The sequence below is a fragment of the Apteryx mantelli genome, chromosome 8 (genome assembly GCF_036417845.1).
Source record: "Apteryx mantelli isolate bAptMan1 chromosome 8, bAptMan1.hap1, whole genome shotgun sequence".
Taxonomy (NCBI): Eukaryota; Metazoa; Chordata; class Aves; order Apterygiformes; family Apterygidae; genus Apteryx; species Apteryx mantelli.
In genome coordinates, this window is record NC_089985.1 from 8,578,240 (window position 1) to 8,602,944 (window position 24,705).

General features: G+C 42.8%; 1 protein-coding gene across 2 annotated transcripts; it reads right to left on the reverse strand.

Annotated features, from left to right (window-relative positions):
• Positions 1-24,255, reverse strand: RNF2 (ring finger protein 2). 2 transcript variants are annotated; one of them, XM_067300541.1, is made up of 7 exons: positions 24,092-24,255; positions 7,626-7,714; positions 7,300-7,460; positions 5,887-6,102; positions 4,745-5,017; positions 3,416-3,587; positions 1-2,417 (listed from the first exon to the last, which is right to left on the reverse strand). In XM_067300541.1, exons 2-7 carry the CDS (start codon positions 7,710-7,712, stop codon positions 2,316-2,318), a joined length of 1,011 nt encoding a protein of 336 aa, XP_067156642.1. In that variant the 5' UTR covers positions 7,713-7,714; positions 24,092-24,255; the 3' UTR covers positions 1-2,315. The 2 variants fall into 2 exon arrangements, with proteins under 2 accessions (XP_067156642.1, XP_013811785.1); XM_013956331.2 differs by lacking the exon at positions 24,092-24,255 and adding an exon at positions 19,583-19,695.
• Between the last annotated feature and the right edge of the window lie 450 nt (positions 24,256-24,705).

The window sequence follows — 24,705 nt, forward strand, 5'->3', positions numbered from 1 at the left end:
TTTGTTCATAACATTTTTGCTTTTATTGTCCATTTGAGAATCTGTGCGACTTCAGTTGGATATTAGAGCTGTTAGACTTACCCGTACCTAACACACAGTGTACTTAAAAAATAACATGGTTTAAAAAAGGATGGAATAGTAATTTTGAAAATAAAATAGTTTATAGCACTAAAGAGTCACAGTGCAATCAATGGTTTAATCAAACAAACAACTACATTTATATATAATATTTAAAGAACATAAATATTCAGTAAATTCACTACGACATGAAAATAAAAGCTTCACATTCTCCCACGCTTTTTAAAGAACTGGGGACAAAGTGACAGACAGTTCCTAGACAGACTGCTCAGCTTCACAAATACCTCTCTTGCTTAAGGGACCGGACATTACCTTAGCTATCACAAGGGGAACGTATGCTGCAACTAATCTAGAAGTTTCCCCATAAATTTTAAAGCATTTATAATCACAACACCCCCTCCCTCCCCTCCCCCAGATTATATTTAGTGGACATGCACTAATAGTCTATACAACGCAACATTTCACCAGAAAGTAATGAATAAAGTAATTAAAGACTACTCCCCCTCCCCTTTGTTTTGGGGTCTGAAAACTTCAGTTTCATGGCACAATTACAAAAAAACAAATGTTTCCAGTAGGAGAAAATAATTAAGTTATTCAAAGAAGCCTGTGTAGTTTTTATATAGGGATAGAAATTGATTGGGGAACAGCAGTCGAAATGGAGACATATGCACAAGTGCTAGACTTGAAAGACAGAAGTAATGGAAGGGCAGGCTCCTTCCCGAGAGAATCCCCAAGAATTTGAATGCTCACGTACCACATGCCAAAACCTCAGCCTAACTACAGGCAAGACAGAAGGAGCAATACCGTATCGTTTAAAGGATACTACTTCTCACCTATTACAGCAACTTTTTTTGCTTCTAGCCTCAGATGCAAAGAGCTGAAGGTCTCATCAGTAAGTTTTACAGCACAGGGAATCTCGCGGTGACTATTTATTTCCCTTCAGACAGAATGCTAATAGGCAGAGCAACCCCCATCATTACGTGAAAGCAAGGTCCAGGGCGAGGGCAGAGGATTTGAACATGCACACAAACAACAGCTACTGGTCTTCACAAAATGGCCTACTGCCAAGTTTAAAAACTTGAACCTAATTTAAGACACTAAATGGTAAACGTTGTCAAGTACTAAAATTTTCTTCCAAAGTGCTAAGCCACATTTGTTAAAGCTATGGCAAAAAAAATAAAAATAAAAAACAATTCTTAAAGCAGCTTATGGTTGAAGTCCTCCCTACTCAAACTGAAGCCCTGTTAAGCTCACAGCTAGGGTGGCAAAAATTCTCTAAAAGTATTTGCACATTTCACTACATCATCGTGCTGGAATATACGGAATTTGCTTTAAAAAGAGGTTCCAAGACGGTTCTTCACAGAAAATTCTGATACATTCACAATAAAAACCTGCTATGACAGGGAACATAGCAGAGCTGGAAAACTATCAATCAAAAGGCTTTGCTCAGTTAAGCCTGTGAGGACAGGATAACTGCAACGGGGCCAAACTGGGAATTGCAGTGTACATCAAGATCGGGATGTTCTACAGAGGGAAGGGTCCTTTCGGGGGGTGGGGAGTGGTTTAACCGGATCATTTGTTAAAACAAAACAAACCAACCAAACTCATGAACCACCTTACACAGAAGTATTAAGCCCAGAAAGCAGCATGGTTTTAAAGTGTCAGTTTTCTCACTATAGCCATGTTTGTTCACAATAAAATGACTGAATAATAAATCCCTTCTTCTAGGGAGTCAGATTACTTCTAGCTGCAAGACTATCAGAAATCAATTCTCTACCATCTTTTATATGGATAACCATTAGCAAATTACAACATTTAACACATTCCTTGGCATATGTTACTATTGAATAGACTTAATTAGCTATCCAATGCTCAATACTTCACAGAGGCTACTATAACTGTGTCAAATGTATTAGAAATCCAGATTTACCTGGACTAAATTAAGACATTCCAAACTGGAACACTTGTTCAGTTATCATGCATTGGGAACAAAAAAGCATGTCAAACAATGGAATGCACTGGAGAAGGTCATTTAGTCTCCTAGGGAAAAACAAAAAACCCCAAAGTCTAAATTAAATACAACCCAGAATACTGTCTAATCATATTAATAGGTATACTGAGAGAGCCAGAAGACATCACATGTATTGTCCATGAAAATAATGGTGGTGCCTTCTTTTAATATTAAAGAAATCATAATTATAAAAAGAGTTAGTCCCATCTCCATTTTCCTGCACAGCTTATTTATGTTCCTTTGTTGGTGCATAGTACAGTTCCATGGGTTTGTTCACCTTCCAGTACTTCTCACTGACCAGTTCCAAGGAAAACGAGCCATTTAATACCTAGAAGAGAACACCAAAACAGAAATGAAAGAAATCTAATACCTTGCACAAACAGTATTGTAGCAACAGCCAGCTACGGAAGCTGGAGCAATGCACAGACTGAGTTAAAAAAAAAAAAGTCACTGATATGTGGAACAAGTGTTGTTAGCTAACATTTCCGTGTCAAAAAGCAGTAACACCAGCTACTCTGAACTCCTGCCAAACTCACTAAAACAGCACTGAAGAAACAGTTTTGCTAGTTGTATACGAAATGAATACAGTTGTAGATAAAGTGAAATTCAGTTTTCTTTCCTCCTGAGAAAAAAGCGAGAGCAATACATGTGTATCTACCCCAGAAGCACCTCCTTTTTCTAAAGGGCAATCTGTAGTCACGTTTGCAAGCTCTGCAAAGAGTCTTGCTAGGAAGCATCTGGGTATCTAGTTGTAGCAGCTGCCATTCCACTGCTACCCCCCCTGGTTCAGAGCTCAATCTAATTGCAGTACTGCCGTGTTGCTTTATCTCTCATGTTCTGAAGTCATGAACTGAGAGGAGGGTTCTTCCCTAACTACAGTCACAGCAGCTGTTTCATACTGGAATATTAGAAGCCTATGGGAAAATGGAGAAACACTTCCTTATGATTGGCACTTCCTGATTCTCGGAAGTGCCATCTGCCTTTGGGCATGAAACAAGATTTTTCAGGTGAAATAATGTTTTTCTCTTCCATTTTAATTGTAAAAAAAAAGGTCTGGTCCTCACCTGGCATAGGTCAGCTAGTAGTTGCCAGCATCACTAGATTTTACCCCAAATATATGCATGCCTCCTTTTCTACTAACCAATCTTTTGCTAGATACATTTCCTACAAAGCAATTAATGTTTCTAAACATGCAGCATGGCATTATGAGCATTATCCCTGGGTCAACTCAAGAAGAGTCCAACTGACTGGATTTTAATCATATTTGTATCAAAGATATAGTAGTATTGAACCTCAGTGTTACTCCGAGGCAGAAATCCTACTTACGGTGAACTGCCCGTTGGCAGTAGCAATGTAAATGGTGTACTGCTTCTCACTGGCAGTGTCGAGATTCATCTGGTTCGATTCTCCTTTGCTTCGAAGCTCCTCCAAAGCCAACCTCACAGCTAGGTACTTGGACAAGTGATCAACGGTGGCATTGCCCGAGGTCTTTATGTATCTGCAACAACAACCACAAAAGGTAACCAAAGACAGTCGAGTTACAGGTGAAGGAAAAAGGCATTTGGAACACCCCGTCTCCCAAATACTAAGCATCAAGTGTGAAAAGGCCTGTAAAGGAAGTTCACAGGAGCATTAAGTGTTTTTACTCAAGATGTGCAAGCAGATTACTAAATTATGCTGTTCCAAAGAGTCCTTATATCTTTCTGACACTTCTCCCACAGGCCCTCATGCTATTTGTAGAGAGAAGATGGCACTGTCCTGTCATCTGCTTGAAATGAAAAACCTATTAACAGGTTGTCAAGGGTTTTTGAGAACTATTCACAACTGCACAAATCTTCTGAGCAGAGATGCAATCTGACATTCCTGGACGGAAAGGTGGGAGAGCCATACATGCAACATTATCCCATGTCTGCTCCTTGCCATAGTTACCCTTATTTTCTCGTTACCTGTTCCTTCCCCAATTCTTTATGCAAGAATTGGGGAGTCTGACACGCAAGTGCAGCAGGAGAGGCCTCCCCCAGCCGCTTTGTCTTTGCCTTTCAGAACAACCCCCAGAAGTCCCTCACAATTCCAAACCAAAAAGAAAAGCTGGCTGAGGCTTATAATATATTTATAGGCACTACAGAGAGATGTCTCATCAGGAAAGAAACCTGAGAAAGAAATCTCATCAGGAAGAGATCTGAGGAAGCTCCTCACGACTGCTCGCTGCTGTGATCCATTATTTGCAGTCTGTGCTTGGACTCGATCGTGAAAGGAAATGCCAGGTAAAGCTTCCAGCCTACAAGTCATGCTGACACAAAGCTGCTCCAAAATCTGCTCGAAAACATATGCAAGGTTTCTTTAGGCCCACAGGATTTTGCAGCAAGTAGAAAGGGACCGATAATATACCATCCTCCTAGTATCTACTGAGAACTGTGATGCTGGAAAACCTTGAGAACATCTTTATCTGTGATCAAAGGCCTAAAACAGATTGTTATTATAACACTGTATTTTTTAATAATACTGGAGCAATACCATCAACCTGATTTGAAATACAAAGAGTGCATTTGATTAAACAGGATGTGGTATGACCACAGCAAATTGATTTTAAAAGCCCTGAGAAGTGACAGTAGAAAATGATAGCGGAATACATGAAGAGGAGTAGAAGACATTTACCTCGTCTGTGCACTATCATCATTCTCCATGAGGGTAGGATGAGGCCTGAAGACTAATTCTATTTCACTAGCACCATCCATTACAGGATCTATTGCCACAGTTGTGTTGTTATTGTCCAGTTCTAGCCCAGAATCATCTGAGGTTTTGGTCCTCTTATTACTAGGCCCCGCCTCCTGATTGCTGTGCGTTGAGGCATTGCTACAGTGCGAACTGTCACCGTTATCTTCTGCGCCACTGCCGTTCTCAATCTGTTGCTTCTTGCCCCTCTGTAACCTGATTAGAAATAGGTAGAAATAAATGTCAGCTCAGCTGCTAATCAGCATTCAGAATTCACCCAACTACTTTTACAGTTCCCGCCCGCCCCCAGGATCAGTCATGCTAAAAGTCAGAAATGGGTGACCTACCAGGAAGAGCATACAAGAGTACTAACCACGTCAGAGATAAGCGGGGCGGGGAAATCATATTTATAACATTGTTTCATATAAAGAGCCACTCATATACAAGACTGCAGACTTTCCTCCTATCCCTCAAACGCATTTTAGAGACTTTTTTTAGGATGGTTTTTGATTTGATACAATTATTTTTTATTTTTCAGCCAAGACAGATGAATCTTTTCATCTAAATATGAAATTGTATGTGATACATACACATACATACACATACATATATACCAGTCAAATACCATGCTTTTACCACAACATGAAGTTGGAGGCATCTTTCCCCAGCTGGCTCTCTTGGGTTTAAATGCATACCCAGAATTCCAATTCCATGTATACTTCATATAGTCCAGACGTGGGGATTGAGTTGCAATTAGAACACCTGAGTTCTGGCATTACGTGTATTTATTTGCATATAATGGTAATATTTTGGTACAGGATTCATTGCATTACAATCTATTACCAAAGACACGTTACCTATATTTTGGTAAAGCTAAAACTGAAATCTGCTGTCTACATCTGGCTGCAACAGAAGTGGCAGAGCGCAATATGAAGGTTTCTATTATTACACGAAGGTTAAAAATTATTTTGGTGGTGTTTGGAGGAGAAAAGAGGAACCCCCAAATATTCTGGAGACAGGTGGCATACTTCCAGCATTGTACGGCTGAGGTGGTTACAAGCAGACAAACTACGCAGGTTGCATACCTGTTCATGGCCTGAATCTTTAGTCCTTCCTCGATGCTGTGACTTAAAGCTTGCTGGTTATTGTGTTTGCTGATCCTTGCTAGCACTCGCTCCTGATGAGCTTCGTATTCATCGCGGCTTGGGTAAATTTTACTGATGAGAGCATCAAAATTGGGATCTGGTCTCAGCGATCTTTTCGAAACTAGCTTTTTACGACACGTGGGACATTCTTTGTTGCTAAACATGAACAAGAAGAGAGAAAACACATACTAACTCTCTAGGTGTAACCAAAGCCTGCCCTAATGCTACAATTCTTAGGCAAAGCACTCATGACTTGACACCCACAGTCAATCTAGAACGGGGCTTCTGTCTTTCAGCAGATCAGGTAGTTCAAGTTATTTAAACAAAAAATCCAAACACATTTCTCCCTGTTTCAATTTTTTTTTTTAAGTATGTTTAAAGAAAGTATATTTAGACGGAAGAGTTCAAGAGTCCTACTTTACAAACTGGTTCTTTCCCTAAGCTCTAGCTGCATTTGCACCTAGAAAAGACACATTTTTAAAGGAAATAACAGTATTGAAGGCATAGTCTTTTGTAGCACTCAGAACAAGACAAAAATTAAGGAACCTATTAGGTAGTTCAAGCACCAGTCTGTTCTCATTTAACTATCATGTCAGGTTTAGACATTTTTTTTCCCCAGTGAGGAAGAGGTCTCAGTAACTGAAACCTCATTAGGGGCTTTATTCTTGATGGTTTTCTCATATCCCTCTAATGACAAGGATATTGCTGTCAATCACTGGGCACAGCGAATTGTGTGTGACCTCTGAGCACAGGTAACTGCCATCATCAGAAATAGATACTTACATCACTGACTTAATTGCTGTTGGTTATCTCATAATCCTACTGCGTTCAAGAAAATATGCTCTTGTAATTGAAGAATACAAGATAAATGATTTGTACTTTAGCATCGGTTATATTAGTAGTTAAGCTATGAAATAGGACTACTGCTGAAAGTCACACTTAATTTACTATGCCCAGGTAAATTCTGCTCAGTGACTGACACACACATTCTTGTAAGAGGGAAAGGAAAAATGAGGAAAATCAAAAATGTTACTTACAAAAATAAGTCTCTTTTGCTTTTAGTGGACCTAATAAAAAACCAAAAAACCCTCACAACAACCACACACAAAAAAGGTTTTTCGACTCCTTGTAAGAAACAAAGTTACGGGATAGTTTTCCGCACAAGGAAAAGGCCAGGTCCGGCCTGCCATGGGTGGCTGAACACAAAAGAGACCTGCTAGGTGTGCTCTACATGCAAAAACTCGCAGCGCACAGGCGCTTAACTGTTCCACATCAACACCCAGGGCTTAAAGGATTTCCTTGATCACTTTTAGATCTAAAGGGAAATCCCTTTCCTCTGTCATATTTACATACCCACTCCTGAGGGCTGTAATGATACAGTCAGCGCAGAAACGATGCAAACATTCTTTTGTCGTCATAGTGTTTTTTAACATATCCAAGCAAATGGGACACATCAGTTCACTGTGCAGGCTCCTGGGCGACACCACTATTTCCAAGCCATCGGTTATTGCTTCCTAGTGTAAAAATCAAGTAAGAGTTCGTTCAAGAAACTTAGTAGTTTTCTTACTGAGATTGCACTTTTTGCTACTCTTTTTAAAAGAAACACAGTAAAAAGACAAAAACAAGACACATGCAGAGCCACCTCAAGGACATACATGTATTTTTCAAAAGCGTATTACCTGAGGTGTTCTTTGCAACTCATATAAGCTGAGCTCCCAGGTTTTGCTTAAAGGTTGCGTCCCATTTGTCTGCACGGCTTGAGACATGGCTGGGAACAGAAGGAGACACAAGTTACAAGCTGCTTCCTAATAAAACGGACAACCAGAACGGTGCACGTGTGCGCACACACAAAACTCTTAACTAAACACGTTTCCTGGAAGCATGCTCTATTGCCTTTTCTTCTTCTCCTGAAAGTACAGCCCTAGGGTTTTCCAATTATAAGTTTAGAGAATACTAAAAGAGAAAGTAAAACCTAGTGATAACAGGAAATTCAAAGAGTCCAGTTTTCCTGAGCAATCCCACAGGGCTCCAATGGATTTGCACCTGACTTGCAGTGTCTTGGGAGGGGAGTCAGAAGTCAAAAGTTTTAAGTTTCAGAAACCTGAATCGTACAAGCACTATTAGTGTTTCTTCCTCATTTTTGAGATCAGTAATTTCAGACATGCATTCCTGGAAATGGATGGGGCAAAAAAGAACTGAGCACAACACAGTCAGGCCAAAAAAAGCCAAGCAAAATGCAGAAGAAAGTGATGTTTTTGAATAAAAAAATACTTTCATGCTGGGGGAGAAGAGGAAATCTTCCCCATCTCTCCCAAAATGCCTGCCTTCAAACAGCAACAAGTATCCTAGATTCTGTTGTACATTTATAAACAACGTAACCATATAAGAAGCAAGATGGTAGTTGCAGACATTCCTACTAGGTGGGAAAAGCAGAAGTGCTTTCATCCTTTCTTTTATCACTTCTTTTAAATCTAGATTTGTATTTCCAGACCCTTCCAATAGGCAGCCAAATGCAAATTCTATTTGCATCTATCAGGACATTTATAATCGAGTTTTAAATTCATCAAGTTCTGGATGAAAAGGGTCAACCTCTCCGGAGAGCAGGGTTACTTTCTAAGCTTTAATTAATTGGGGAGGGAGAAGAGAGAGAAGCGGTACAGCAAAGATTATGATGTCTATTCTTCTCCAGGCACAGAAATCAGGAGTTTTCCCAATAAAAAAAAAAATTAGGAGATGATAGACATATGTTGTCAACTCCAATTTTATAATACAAATATTGTGCCCTAAAAACGCAATTTGCTTGTCACAAGAGATGTGCCCCTCTACATGGATAAGAGGAACAAGACATCCAGTTAGTACTTTAATTCACCATTAAAACCGACAAGCCACCACCACCAAGGGGCAGACTGTAAACTGAGTTTGCCCAAGAACTGGACTGTACTGTTGCCTGCACAAGTAACAACTTGCCTAAACTCGCACGCTTGCACTTGCTAATGCAGAATAGCAGCTGCTTTGGTGCCAGACTGTCGGCAAAACCATCTGCCCGGAGAACAAGCGCATTAACAGTAACCGCTTATACTGCAGTCTTGCCTACAAGCCCGAGGCTGCACTGCAGAAGACCCTGTACGAGTGTCATAAAAAACAACTGATCTGCTTTATTCTAAAAGTTTGTCACTCGAGATGCAGCGTGCTTAATTCTCACCCACAGGCCTGCAGTGATAGCACTTCAGAGTTTTAAGAGCAAAGAAACTGGCCTTAAGGCCAATCCAAGGATCACTCCAAAGCTAAAAGGATCCACATAGTCCACCTGCCACTAGCAAAAAGGATTTGCTTTCAAAAAAGACCAAGTCTTCTCGGCAACTGGTGTGTACAAAGCCCAAATCAAAGGAGCAGTGGAAACATAGTCAAACATAAAAGAAAAGCAAAAAGCAAAAATCACTTCACACTGCACAGAGCTTTTCATCTACTTAATGATCAACAGATGAGCCTCCGCAGCTTTGTTTCTGTTCCCCTACATTTTAGGATCTGTTTCCAGCTCTGTATTGGGCCTGACAAATGCATCTGAATGAGTTTTAACTGCTTTGCCTTATGACACCCTTGGGCATCAAGCTGAATCCATGTTTCTTCTCCCTGCGGAAATCTAACACAGCAACGTCAGCAGCACGCACCAATACCAAAGATCCAGCTCCGCTAAAACTGCCCTGACCATTTAACAGTCACCAAGCATCAACTAGAAGTCTCAAACCATAGTCAGTAAGGCACCTCTTTAGATACCCTCCATGAATAATCCTCTGCGCCCGCTTTGGCGATGGAGGTAGGACACAAACCTCCGCGGTCAGCTGACTCTCAATCAACCATTACGGCCAAGCTGAAGGAGGCTGGATCGGCTCCTTGCTCTTAGGTTTAACAGCGTATAATCAGGCAACTCTGCTGACATCTGTTTGAACCGAAGCAAGCACGCTTTATCAGTAGTCATCTGAACGTGCATCCCAAACTGCACTGCCTATTTCATTTTCGGCTGTCACGTAATCTGCTTGTTTCCAGCAGAAATAATAAAAATAATGATGATGATGAAGGCCTGACTGCCCTGGACTGCACCATTCTCTTTATTCTTGTGCTGGTTGGGGAGCTGAATTGCTGTGGACAGACCATCCCTAGCTCTCCTTGCCTGCCACGAAGGTAAATCAGACAACAGGACAATTTTTCTAGCTGTTCCGACAGTGTCAAGATTTTCACAGCCTTAACGATCATACAGAGATTACACTTAAGTTCAGTTTCAAGACAGTCCACCGCTACCAAATTTGAAGCAGGCTTTCCTTAAAAGTAGTCCGGAATGGTGCAGGCCAGACCAACTGATCCTATTTAAAGCTACAAAATTGGGAAAAGTCTTTCATGAGCCAGGAAAGAAAGCTTTTGTTGTTGTTGTTGACAGCTTTGTTTAGTGTGAAAAATATAAAGTGACAAGTTCATAGACAGACATTTTTTATTAACTATTACTGGCAAAGGGAGAGAGAGAAAAAAAAAAGCCACAATAAATGGAAAACTCACTCCTTTATTCTTCAGTCTGGAAATATAATGCACTGAAATCTCCAAATTCTGAAGATCGTTTGGCAATGAAACATGGATAAGCCTCTAGCAGGCACAATAACCAGTGCTATATGGAAGCTTTACTATCAGTTTGCATCCCTTTAGACATTTTTTAAAAATAAGTCTTAAATAAAAATGTCCCCATGCTCATTTTTCCAACTAAAAATATTGAGCAGATTTAGTCATAATAGCATCTCACTTCAGTTTTCAGATCTTTTCCACTTTCTAAATGAAGACGACAGGATCCTTTCTCCAAAGGTCACATCGTACTGGCATTGGGAATAAGGGTAAGACACATGTACTCTGTGAGCCTTTTTCATCATTAGATTTTTGAGAAATCTTCTAACGCACCATTGACCATTACAGCTTTTATCATTTTTTTACCTTTATCACGTTTCTATACTCTCTAGATATAAAAGGAAAGCAGCCAGTCACATGACAGTAAGGAACTTTTTTAGATTATGGTTTTAAAAGCAAAAGAGCGTGCAGTCTCACGAAAAATTTGAGCTGGAGGTCACACGAAGGGGGAAAGTCACGTTTGTGTAGGCAGATCAAACATCTTCCTTTCAGAAGCACCGGCAAGTACCGCTAGCGCGAGTCAGGCTACAGCCAGAGGGTCACCAATGGCAGCCACTACAAAAACAACATCGCAAGGACACCTGCAGTCCTTCAGACTGACTCACGCTTCCAGCCCAGGGCAACGCTCGAGCATGAACTTGGTAATCAAAGAGTACGCACGACCGTCGTTAGCAAAGCAAGAGCTCACGGAAATAACCAGGAGAGAGGATTACAAACCTGAGAACACGCAATGCTATGAGTCTGCTTGATTTCTTGTCACTCCCTCGTTCCCAACAGCAGTTCGGTTCCCCCTTTCCACGGGTCTTCCAAATATCCCACACTAATAGACAAGACTTGATAATCTTTATAGGTAAAAAAACACATTTTCTGATCTCTTGACTCCATGCCTCTGCCAAGCAACTTCCACAGAACAGAAACATCACAAAAACGTACCCATTTTACAACAGTGGAAAAAAATGGAAACGAGCTAGCTTCCACTAAAATACTACTCTATTTAGTCATTTGTCTAGTCACTTCATATCTTTTGTGGAGTATAACTGGAAGAGGAGACTAGGAGACAGCTAAAGATTTTCAGAACATGAAAATTTTAATTTTTTGGCTACCCAGGATGTTTCTCAAGAATTCTTTGCCTTGCCAGAGCATAATTAAATAAAAATAAATAAATAAATATTATATATATATATTTTTTTTAAGGGAGCAAAAGAGCAAAACAAACTTTGCTATTCTTAAACAGTTTCAGAAGTAGTTTTGACTGATTTTATATAAGCAAGCTTTCTCTACAAGCTGAACAGCTCCCTAACTAGGGTTGGGAGATGAGCCTGTTGGCTTCAGTAAGCAGCACTGCATCACTTCATTTGAAAGAGCGGCTATTTAAGCCTGATTTTGTTGGAAAACAGGGCTTATGCAATCTTGCTCTTTGTGCTCATCCATCTGCAGACTATTTCCCCAAACAAATTCGAGGACCAGCGGCTGTAGTTTAAAGGCAGAACAACAAAACAGCCTTGTTCCTGAAGCTCTGGCAAACAGGCAGACAGCTATAGGGAAAAACCGCAGCGTGAAAGACGCCACCAGAAAAGCGGCGCTGACCTCACGCCTGCTTACCGAGCAGGGAATTCACGCAGGAAAGTCCTTACAACGCGCTAGAAAAAACTCCAGCACAGCAGCATTCTCCCTCGTCACGGGCCAAACGCACCTTGTCAATTCTTACAGCGAAATACGCTTAATTACTTGCTCAAATACAGTCACGAGTCACAGTATGTTGGGCATTCAGGTGTCTCATGCCTGAAACCGCCCAGTAAAAATAATATCCAACGGGCAACAAGTGCATTTCAAGCCATTCGGAGTTGCAGTCGGACACACTGCTTTGGCCATAAGGGAGCCAAAGGAAGAGCTTAAGCAGCAGCAGCTTGTCACTGCTCCCGAATTTCCCTACTCTCTTACATTTTTGGAGGTTCACCATCCTTAGATTCACCAGCGTATCATCACTTCTTAGCCCGATTTCTCAAAAGGGCAAGATTTGTCGTTGGTCAAAATTTAAGATCAGCTTAACTCTAGCTTGGAACTAACCTTGAAGCTGGCCCTGCGCATTTTCCACCAGGTGACCCTGGGAGATCCTTTGCAACCGGAATTATTTTATGAAACCCTCTGCAGCGCCTGTTTTTGCCTGGACAAAGGCCAGGGAGCGGCTGCAGACGCCGGTGGGTCAGCACACTGGGCAGCAGGGAAAGGGGGACCGGCAACGTGCAGCAGGAAGAAGCAACCCACAGATCCGGTTCAGGCGTAGCCAGCGCTGCTCTGGCTGCTGTTTAACTCCAAACAGCAGACTGATGTCTCATACTTCCATCCAAAATGCTTTTGAGAAAAAATAAAATGAATACACACACACTAGTATCAAACCCACAGGAATCAACATATTCTTGTTCCAAAGGCAAAAAGTTAAATATTTAGACTTAAAATAGTAAGCTAGTTAGCCCTCTATTTGGTATCCCCATTTCATCTTCAGCCCTTCTGGTTTTTTTTGTTTTTTTTTTTTTTAAAGAGGACTACATTTTATTAAAAACAGGTATCATAGCTGAGTTACTCTGGAAGCTTAATAGGATTAGAGGCTTACATTTGACTCTCTCTGATACTGTAACTGCTGTTAGTGACAAACTGTATGTTTGGACAAAGTATCCAATTCAATTGATGCATTCCATTAAATTCAATTCATTCCATTAAAAACATTCTGAAATTTATGTTTGTTCTGCTCCTCATTTCTGGCTAGGAGCTTGGTTTGAAAAAATAAATGTATTTCTGGAAAGATATGGTATTTGAAGGAATTAACCTTCACTGAAGTTCATTGGCAACTCAGATGATTTTACATTCGGTTGACAGATTTTTGCAAATACTCTTAAAAAAATCAATTTTAAATAAGAATTTCTCTATAAAAGTGTTCATTCTTTTCTGAAGTTTTTCCCCTCTCGGCATCTCCAAATCCCTTAGAGACAGTCAAATCAAGTTCTGGCCCGGAGGTTGCTTTGTTCCTGGCTCTGAAACCAGCGGCTCAACGATCCTGAACAAGTATGTCACTGCAGTTGTCCAGGTCCCAACTTCTTTCTCTCTTTTTATTCGGACTGTCACCACTCTTGCAATTGTCTCTCACTAGGTATATATATTGCACTCGCTATAATTATATTCTGATCTCAAAAGGGGATGAGCTCAAGAGAGTAATTCCTTACTAAAAGAGTGCTTTCACTTCTTTCAAGCTATCAGTCTTTGTCCTCCCAATATCAAGTTTCAATGTCACAATGTCCCTTAACGGGAAGGTTTTCACTCCTTTGTATTTGCAAACTGAATTCACTATTCTGTTAGCTATGTGGACGGGCATCTTTCCCTGACACAGTTAGTCCTGCTCTACGCTGACCACAAATTCACGCTCATGAGTTCACATTCAGAGTCACAGTGAAACACAGCACGTCCACAGGAGGTGCAGACTGGAGCTGGCCGTCTTGCAGACATCGGAGAAATAACAAATGGTTTGGTATCCATCATCATCTCTTATAGTCATTAAAACCTAATTAAATACTTTAGGAACTACAGCTGTGAACTCAAACCAAGAGCCAAACAACTGCATAAGCTACCAAAAACAAAATAAGAAAGTATTTGCCAAGACAAAATGCATACACACAGCAACAGATTTGATTGGTAAGCGTCCAACAGTAAAATTCATAATGTCTGTATATATGATAAGTTTGTAATAGCATTTTTATATGGTGGGCAGTGTTCCAACCAACAGATTTGGACCAACAGTCAACCGTTAGAGTAACCATTATACTGCGAATTTTTCACCTGTAACAGGTACTTGTTTAAAATTTAGTAATTCAGAGCTACACACAAACTATTATTTGCTTCATAACCCGTTTTGCCATTATTCTCTTTCTTTTAAATTTCTCCTCACTGTGTTTCTAGAAATGCAATTCTTCGGATAATGGCTAAAGCGACTTACTTTGGTCCTGAACTTTCAAAGGCTTTGACTATACAAGTACAGAGCCATAGCAAAAGGATCACTAATAAAGCATCACTTCAGAGAGGCTGGGGGATCTCCGCTCTTGGACATAGGCAGACCGGACAAGGCTCTGCACAACCTCAACCACTAACTATCTTTACAGCAAAGCTGAACACATTTGCTTGAACGGTGCGGTAACAGCACCATGGGAATTGGGCCTTTAGATGCTAGTATGTTAATAAATAAATAAATAAAAATCCAATGAATAAGTCTGCTTAACAGTGAAGTTTCTTCTATAAATATGCAATTACATAATGTGTTTAAGAAAAAGAACACTTTCCTTAAATATTTTCTTGGAGCTTGTGGAATAAATCACGGGTAAAATCCACAACTAGGTATTTTTGTCTAAAGTGAAAACTTAACACAAGTTCCAAAATACCATTAGAATGTTGTCCGAGAATAGTTTCTATCTCCTGCACATACATTTTAATTGGCCGACAGCAAGCAGAAATGCCTTTGGTTTTGACCAGCTACTAAAAGCAGCCACCTCCTTCAGATCTTGGAAGTATCTGCCAGAATTTAAAATTTGCAACTGTTATATAATAGAGCTGTAAAACAGTGAGGGACTAGTGCTCAATCTGCAAATTCAAGAGGCTCAGAGGATCAAAAGGCACCTACAGATTACAGAAAGAACGTGAACAAGTGAGTAGTTTCAGCTACTATCACAGTGTCTAAAAAGTACATTCACGGTATAATTTCAGAAGACAGACCTTATCAGTTAATAATCAACAGTAATGTAAGCGGGCTTCTTTCTAAACGCCTAGGATGTTTAAAAATGAGTGGTTGTCACTTTTTAAGACACTGTTGTACACATCGATTAGGATTCCGTCATCTGCAAAGCACAATCAAAGCAAATTAACAGGCTATTCAAGATGCCAAATTAACACAAACTGTGAAGCCGAAACTTCAAAGAGCAATTACGTGCCCCAGAAGTCAAGTCCGATAGCGAATTATGACTGCTTACACAGTGCTTTCCACCCTTAAACAGCCCAGCAGCCTGCAAACGAACCCATCCTTGCACTCCGCTTGCGGGGCAGAGACACCGCGTTAGGAAAAGCGAGGGAGAAGGACACAGCTTTGGCCAGGTGCCCTGTGCCCCAGGAAGGAGCGGAGTTCCCCCGCCAGCACCCACAGCCCCTAGCACTGCAGCAAGCCTCCACTTTCTACCTCTCTCCAAACCTGCGGCGAGAGCCAAAATAACGTCAGCCCAGGGAGAACCCCCCAGCCACCTCCGCTGCAGAATTTACTGCTCCCCTCACCCTCTTCCCTGGCCAGCAGAATAACGGTATAAAGACCACGGTTACTATTGCTCAAAGACTGACACTAAAACCTGTATCTCAGGGAAGGTTTTAGTCATGGGGCACTAAGTGTCTTCTCTCCCTGGTGTCGCTTTCTTCCCCCAAATCCATTTTGGTGGGTGGTGGTGGTGGTGGTGGTGTCTCTATTTTAATCTTAAGAAACAAAACTAGAAACCTGTGTTGAGCTAAGCAGATTAATAGCAACCGGTCTGAATAAAAGTGTATGAAAATAAAGAATGACTGGAATTATGCTGAGGCCAAATATTACTATAAATAATAATAATGTTAATGCATGCAGTCTGAGTGTGGTACATGTTATATGCATGTTTATTGTGATGAAACAAGTTAAAACAGGTCTATTCTCTTATTATTTTAAATCATTCCAATTTCTATTACACTTGAAGGACAGTGTGAGGCAGACTGAGAAATAAATAGGCAAAACATGATAACTATCTTGACAATCCCATTTTAACAATATTTGCATCTGGTTCCTTGCCATTCTATTTTCCTACTTTATTTACAGAAGTAAATAAAGAAACTAACATTCAAATGTTTTAATTATATCAATGACATCCCATCACAGCTGAGAAAACAATCTATGTATAATAAAAGTAATTTTAAAATAAAACATGAGTTTTGGGGTACATCCAACTCCCACTGAATGTTAGATACTGAATGGCAAAATGAAGAAGTAACGTTTTCTAATAAAATTCATATTTGAATATACATGAGTGCGATGCTCCTCGCACTCAAGGTTGTGCTGAGTCCTACTTTTAAAACACAAAATCAGCCTGTTCTCTATGAAAAACAGCATATTCTCCTTACGTCTGTAGTATTTAGTCATCAGAATTCATTTTCTAAGAATTTACAGGTATGCATTTCTACAGCTTGCTTGAAAACACATGATCTTTAAGATGTTCCATTAGATTCTCATTTGCCACTTAAAAATTGAGTCTGTATTTCTCAAAATTTGCAGCTCATTGAAACCATTGGTAAAGATTACCCTAGAAAGATTAATACTTTTTCCTTTTATCTCATTACTTCTAGTAACAACGTTTTTCATCCAGAAGAGATTAGACTACAGGAAAAGTGTTTTATGATGCTCAGTACTGGGAGTACATATAGATCAGAGAAGTTGCATTTATTCCCAAAGCAAGCATTATAAAGCTCCACATTATTTGGATTTTTTCAGTTTAACCACCTAAGTTTGCCAGTGGATAAAGCAGAGTTGGTAAAGGGAAACAACCTCATTTCTGCCCTGTAACACCATCCCCCAGGAAAAAGACAAAACCAAAAGTCGTACAATCCACTTCAGACTCAAAAATGCCCCCAGAACCAATAAAACTGAAGAATCCCAAAGCGCCAGAGCAGCTTAACAGTATTGACAGTAAGTAACATTACAGAAAAGAAGTTTTACCAGTATGATTGTCCCTCTCAATCATACTAGTTCTGAATTTTTAGTTTTCCTGATAACTAGTCCAAAACCCCGGTTTTCCCACAACCTGCCCCCTAAGCTTAAAGACCATTTCTCTTCAACATAAAAAAAATCCCTCCTTGCAAACCCACTAACGCCAGTTGCTGCTGTCGTTATGAAACCTGCAGCAGGCTCGCCTCCAGACATCTGATAGAGGGGAAAAGAAAATACCGTATTTCTGAAAAACACCAGCTCGCTAGCACGTGGTCTTTCAGTTCCTTCAGTGTATTTATCCTCCCAAGGAAGAAAGCATTTTGCCTGGTGCCTTAAGAGCTGGCATCGTCCAGTTAATTGCCGTTCACAATTTACCGGCAGTGAAGTGACCCGATCCACAGAGGGTAGCAGCATTTCCAATCTGCCTGTCAAGCTGCTCGCCGTGGCCCTAGGAAACATTTGTGTGTGCTTCACAACTGTGACCTCATATAAACCATCTGCTCTACCCATCTACACCTACGGAATAGCTCAGTGAACCTAAACATACAGCTATTAATACTAATAAAAGTGACCAAAACCAGAGCGACAACCCTCTCATCTTAGATGTCAAGAGCATTAAAAAAAAAAAAAAAAAAAGTAACATTAAAATGTTTGGTCATTCTCAAGGCTGCTTTATTACAGTCTTATGAACAGCCACGTACTTTTGGACATGACAGAAGCATGCTTTGAATCGCTGTGATTTTAAGTCAATGCTTTGCTGTATATTTATAGGAGTATAAGCGCTATACATGCATGTGCATTGCTCTGACATAGCTGAGACTCAAATCCCTGTTTGTTCTAATGAGTTCTGTGTTCCCTGGTAAGGGCATCGTGGCCATTTCATGCTGCCTTCTGGATCACTCCATTATTTTCTACAGCCTAAATCCTTAGTGTCGCAACTTATTATTTACAGTTCTGTTTTACACCCTCCTCAACATCGCCTGAGCTACAAAAACTGCAGTACATAAAACTACCACCTCATTTACAGAGAACTCTCTCTCTATTACATTAGATGCCTCCAGGTAGTCCAGAATTCATAGAGACACCAGTTTTCCTCTAGCTACCATACCTACAAATACTCAAATTCATCACATTTCAAAATCAGGCTATTTCTAAATTAAAAAAAAAAAAAAAAAAAAAAAACTTAGGCTTTTTTTTTTTTTAATCTTGGAGAGGTTAAGCCTTCCAGTTTTCAGTAAAAAAAACAAAACATTGCCTCCTATTCTAATGCAACAGGTAGCAAGTTTATTTAATCACTAAAGCCGAAACAAACTGGTACCCTTTACACACAATCTATATCTTGTCTAAGGTGAATAGTGAAATACCCTATCACATTAAAGCCTTCTGTCAGGAGTGAAAAGAAAACTCTTAGAGGAACAGTGCATTTTCAGTGCTGATGTGGACCAATAAATCAGACAAGCACTTGACCTCAAAGACATCAAATGTGCCTAAGACCTCTGCCAACAACTGATACGAACAGAGAAACAGCTATTAACAAAGCATAATTTGGCCCTATAAAGTAGTAGCATGAAGCAGAGCTTGGTGGAGGAGTAAGTAGAATTGCCCTTTCCTCTGTTATTTGCTAAATTTTATGCAGTTTGTCATATTAAGAAGCATGCTATTCTATCTTTATTGTGCATAAGACTGCCCATCCAAGTCTCAAAAATGAATGTCTTAAGTTCTTAGAGATAAATCAACCTTAGACTTCAGAACTAATCACCACTTGTGAAGGAGGGAGGTGAAGTGAATCTTTCCCTGCCCAAAATTCATTTCAGTGCTGTATCAGAACCTAACAGGAAGGATAAAAAATTAAAAACTTTTGGGAAGCAAACAAAAACAAACTTTGGGGTTCTGGAAGAGCTGAATCTGTCACAGAGACCAAACGCATACAAACAGGCACACCTTACCTTAGGAGATTGTTATTCAGACTTGCTTCTTTTCCTTTTTAATTGCACCATCTAGTTTTGCCAAATAAAGTGTGAGCTAAAACGGCAGGATGATGGATAGAGCAAATCTTTTCCATAAAAGCACTTTATTACTTTTACGCTGAAGCAGTGATAAGGACGTATATTCATTACATTGGTAACGTGTTTATAGCACAACGGACCTCCCAGTCTGCAGTGAAAGACCACTGTTATATGGAGGTACCCAAGCACCATGTACCTGCTATTGCGGACGTACCCCTCGTTGCAGAACTATGCTTCAGGAGCAGTGCCTTCCTTTTCACAGCACTTTCTAAGCCTCGCACCACTGCTGGCACATTTTTGAGGCTAACCAACTTCTTCCTGTCTCCCTGAAATAACAGTTGCAGAAAGTAAGAATTGACCGCTCAGTTCAATAAAGATTAAGTTTGATGATTTCGGTACCCCTGTTGTTAAATTTATAGTTGCTGCTCAGTTTAACACAAATCTTACGAATGTACTTACACCGCAATCCAAACGACCTCCCCCATTTCCACAAGCGCAAAGCCAGTTACCAATGGCTAGGTCTCCAGAAAACTAGTCTTCCCCTTTCAGTTAATACAGTCGGGAACGTGGAGAAATGCAGTCCTTAACTGATGACTATGCTGGCAGAAATCACTCATGTGGTTACAGTTACAACATGAAAAAGATCTCAGCTGCTTTTGACCCAACAGCTCAGCTCACTTTTGGTGGTGATAACGCAAGACACGAATTCAATTTCACCTTCAGGACGTTGCAGCTGTAGTACACCCCTATGCCCACACAGATAACATCACTCCTGACAGAGGTAAGCGTAGTCAAAGCTTCCAGCTGCCTTCCGGAAAACCATCCTGTCGTTAGGCACTGTCAACATCAAAACCTGCGCTCTATTAAATTACAAACACAATGATAACTCTACAATGAAGTTAACAAACAGGAGCTACAGAACTGATAGAATCCTCCCATATTTAATTTGTCAGAACGCTCTTAAGGGCTCTAACTCACGCTCCCTCCCACTGCGCTGCAGCGGTTGTCGCAGCCTAGTATGGCTCATCCACCATCTAGCTGCCGAGCTGGCGTACCAATGCCCTGAAGTCAATTATCACACCAGCCTCCGAATTGCAGTGCCTTAGGAGTCGGCACAGGTCTGCCGCTGCTGGGTAACCTTCTGCTGGCACAACCCAGAGCTGGGGATGAGGGCGTTTTTTCAGCTTCACCAGCAGAAATCCCCAAAGCCTGTTCATCAGCTTCTCGGATTGCCAGGTTGCTTTGACAAGGCGTTAGAGGAGCTAAGAAGCTTCTCCAAATAATTTAAGGAGCACCTTACAGTGTATTTGGCTCGATTCTGTACAACGGGTGTGCTGCCTTCCCCGAGCTGCTGAGATCACAGCAAGGTAGCTGCTAAGTTACCTTTCTCTTCAGCATACGACATACCTGCTATCAATCACATTTATTAACGTAAGTGGTAATAAGTAGTAGTATTCTACTGAGTTTATATTGTGGGAGCAGTTTTGAGAATATCAGATCATGAAATATGCTTGTTTTTCAATTTTTCTGTCATCACAGAGATATGTTAGCCATAAAAATTCCTCAGCCACTTATCAATTGCCATAGTGAGGCTGGCCACATGCGGCAGAGATACAATTTTCTTGATGAGAATAAAAGATGAAGAAAATAACCTCTACTTGGTTATTAATAAACAGAAAAATAATCCCCCCCAACACTTGAGAGACAAAAGAAAGACAGAAGTAATCTTATCTATGGCTAAGTTAATATCTACAATAAGTAAGTAGAAACAAAATTGTTAAATTTGGCAAGCTAACAGCTTTGGTCTAAAGCTGGGCGATAGCTAACAACAATTTGTGTTTTAAGGTCTGTTTTAAATAAAACTGTACATTTTATAAATAGTACTAGACTAGCAAAAGTTTAAACCCAGTAATCATCCAAAACAATCTATTTTTATCCCAGAGAGGTGAACACTAAAGAACAGATTAGGTTTTTAATTATGTAGAATACTACTGCTAACTCCCAGCTGTTCAACAAGAGAGCTCCGCAACCCGGAGGGGGGGAGGCAGACGGGGATAATTCCTAAAATATTTCTCCACTGCAACAAGTCTAAGCAGCTCCACAATACTGAACTCTGTCCATTCCTCAGGAAATTAAGAATTTAAAGTCAGCTTCAGGGGCCATTGATTTTCACCCACAATCAAAACCAAGTTTGGAGAAGGGATGTTGTTGAGCCTAATCTCTTTCCTCTCTATTTGCAAAATTATCAAACTGCTGTTTATTGAGTCAAAAATAGATAAAGCAGGAAGAAAGATTTAAATTAAGTAAAAAAGGTGGAAAGAATCCTTTTACTCTGATACTTCTTTCATAAATGTCCTGGGTATTGGTGCTTCATTAAAACCAGGTGCAGTGTTGCTTTTAAGAAAAACACACCTGAACGGTTGCAGATTTATCTCCCATTTTTGAGGCTCCCTTTTCTCCATGCCTTCTCTTTTTCCATTATGATTTTTTTTCTAGGCAAGGGAAAGAGAAATGTTTAAAGGAAGCTGAAGCAATTCAGGTATCCCAACATCTTTTTCACATGTAAGACTGATGGCTTAAGCCCTGAAAATTTCAGAATCCTGCTCTGACTACACAAGCTGCCCAAGCAAGTCTTTCTGCTCAACATGTTTCGGGGCATCATTCTTAATACACAAAGTGCCATTGATAAAGGCAGAACCACACAATTCATTTCACTGAGGCTTGCACTGTACTTTTAAGACATGACGGGGAATGCTTTTCTTGGCAATTGCAGCAGGGCTGGTGTTTTAAAGCTGTGATGCCAAAGGTCCGAATTTTAGCCACCCAAGAAGTAAAAAAAACTCAAATGCAAAATTTGTGTGCCATTATTATTACAAAGCTGAACGCAGAAAATATTGAAACATTTACTAAACATTATAAGTAACATGATTCACCAGGCAAAAAGCTCCAAAGACGTTCTAAACTTATTTAAACATTATCACTTTAGTTTACCGTAGCACAGCCAGGTCCAGCCACAAAGCTTCCTACCCGACAGTCTGGATCGTGCTAACATCTGAACAGTGAAAATACAGATCAAACAGTTAAGAGTTTCCTCCCATCTCCACACAGTTCGCAAAGCTAATCCTTCAAATAAGTATATCTTTTAATGTTAAAAGACACTGTTTATTGATCTACACTACTTTCAAAGTAAGAACCTCTTAGCTGAGAAGTTGAACACCATCTCTGAGCTTGATGTGATGCATAAAAACGTCAAATTACCTCATTACCAAAGTTTTTCATGCAAACATAGAGGAATGCAAACGAGAGCACTTCTACAGGGAACTCCTATGACAAATCAAGTCCTTGTCACAGAATGAGTGACATATTTGATTAAAGAGTTTTCCCCAAGCAAAATTAATTTTAGCTGCACACCACTCACATTTTTTTCAAATGCCAGTGATTTCCTTTAATCCTTAAAAGCCTGCACGCAACGCACAGTTACTGCGCAGAGAGAATGATAACCACTTCCAACAGCACTGGATTATGATTTATCATACTGAAAATCACCTTTCTCCACTAGTTGCCCCCTGGATTCCCGTAGAATTGGGCACTCGATCCAGTTATTTCCCCCAGAAGACAGTCAGAAAAACCAACAGCAGGCTTAGCAAAGACCCCGAGAAGGAAGACACCGCTCCGAGCGCTGGTCCCGCAGACGCGCCACGCTGCGGGGTCCGGCCACGGAAGGCAGGTGGCTCCCAAGGGCCAGCCAGGGGGGCAGGAGCTGGCAGGACACGGGGGCTAAATTCAGGCCGGGGAAAAGGCGGCGAACACCGGCGGTTGCCGACCGGGAACGGCGACGCTCCCACCGCAGGAGCCACGCGGCCCCACCGCCGCGCCTCGGCACCCACGCGCGGCTCAGCACGCCGCCGCGGGCAGGCTGAAGGGAAACAAAAGGCCGGGAGAGCGCAGTAACTCACACCGAGCGCTGCGCTCTCCCTGGGGACCGTTTACGAGGATAATAATGGCTCCCGGCTCAGCGGAGGAGCCCTCCTTCCTCCTCCCCGCCTCAGGCTCCCGGCGGGCGGCCGTTACAGCGCGCGGCCGTTACCGGCGGCCGTTACGGCGCGCGACCGTTAGGGTCCGGCGGCCGTTACGGCCCGGCCCCGCGCTCCGCCGCTGCGCGGCTCCTTGCGCGCCGCCGTCCCGCACCTCCGCGCTGCGCGGCCGTACCTCGCCGCCGCCCCGTCGGGGGGCCGGCAGGGCTCCGCGGGGCCGGGGGGCGCCGCAGAAGTGCCGAGGGCGACCCGCGGCGCAGCGGGTGCACAGCGGAGGGGTCCCGACACGTCGCGCGTCCCCGCCGCCAGCGACGGCGGCCACCGCGGGGGCCGGGGCCGCCCTCGAGGCGGCGGTGGCGGCGCTGTCAGCGGCGCGGGGCCGCCTCACGCCGGCGCGGCGAGCGCAGCCCCCTGCCCCGCGGCGGGGCTGCGCCTCAAGGCAGAGCCCGCCGCCCCCATTCCAAAGGGAGAAACACGGCGCGGACCCCCCCCCCGCCCCGAGCCCAGCGCAGCCCGCAGCGGGACCCCCGCCCCTCAGCCGCAGCAGGGGGCACCGCGGGCGGGCGGGGAGCCGCCGCGCCCCGGGGCCGCCCCTCCGCAGCCGGCAGCTCCGCGCCCCCCAGCCCCACGAGGGGGAGAGACCCGGCGGCAGCGGCCGCCCCGGCCCCGGCCCGCCGCCCCGCGCTCACCGCCCGCCGTGCTCCCGCCTCAGGCCGCCTCGGCTCGGCTCCTGCCCGTCGCCGCCGGAGAAGCCGCAGCCCCAGCAGCACAATATGGCGAGCGGCAGCCTCCGCAATGGAGCTCGGGAAATAGAGGGGAGTTACATATTCATGGCCGGGGCTGGGCAGGGGGAGCGCGGATGGGGCCGCGGGGCCGCGCCGCCCCGAGTCCTCCTCCCCTCCCCGCCCCTCCCCGCGGCGCCCCTCCGCCCCGCTGCCCTGCCGGCCGCGCCCCTCGGCCGCGGGGGCTGCCCGTCACCGCCTCGCCTCGCCTCGCCTCGCCCCGGCCCGGAGTCGCGGCCCCCCTCGCCGCCGCGGCCCTGCCCCGCTGCGCCCCACCGCAGCGAGCCCCGGCCCGCCGCTGTGCTGCCCTGCGCTGCCCTGAGCTGCCCTGCCCCGAGGCGGCGCCGCGGGCGAGCCCGGCCCCGGCCCCGGCCCCGGCCCCGGCCCCGGCCTCGGCCTCGCCTCGCCTCGGTAGGTGCGCGGGACTCGGCGTCCAGCAACTGAATCTGGCGTAAGCCGAAAATTACAAGAAAGATCATCTTGTGAGGTGCAAAGTAAATTTGAATTAATACTGTAGTCTT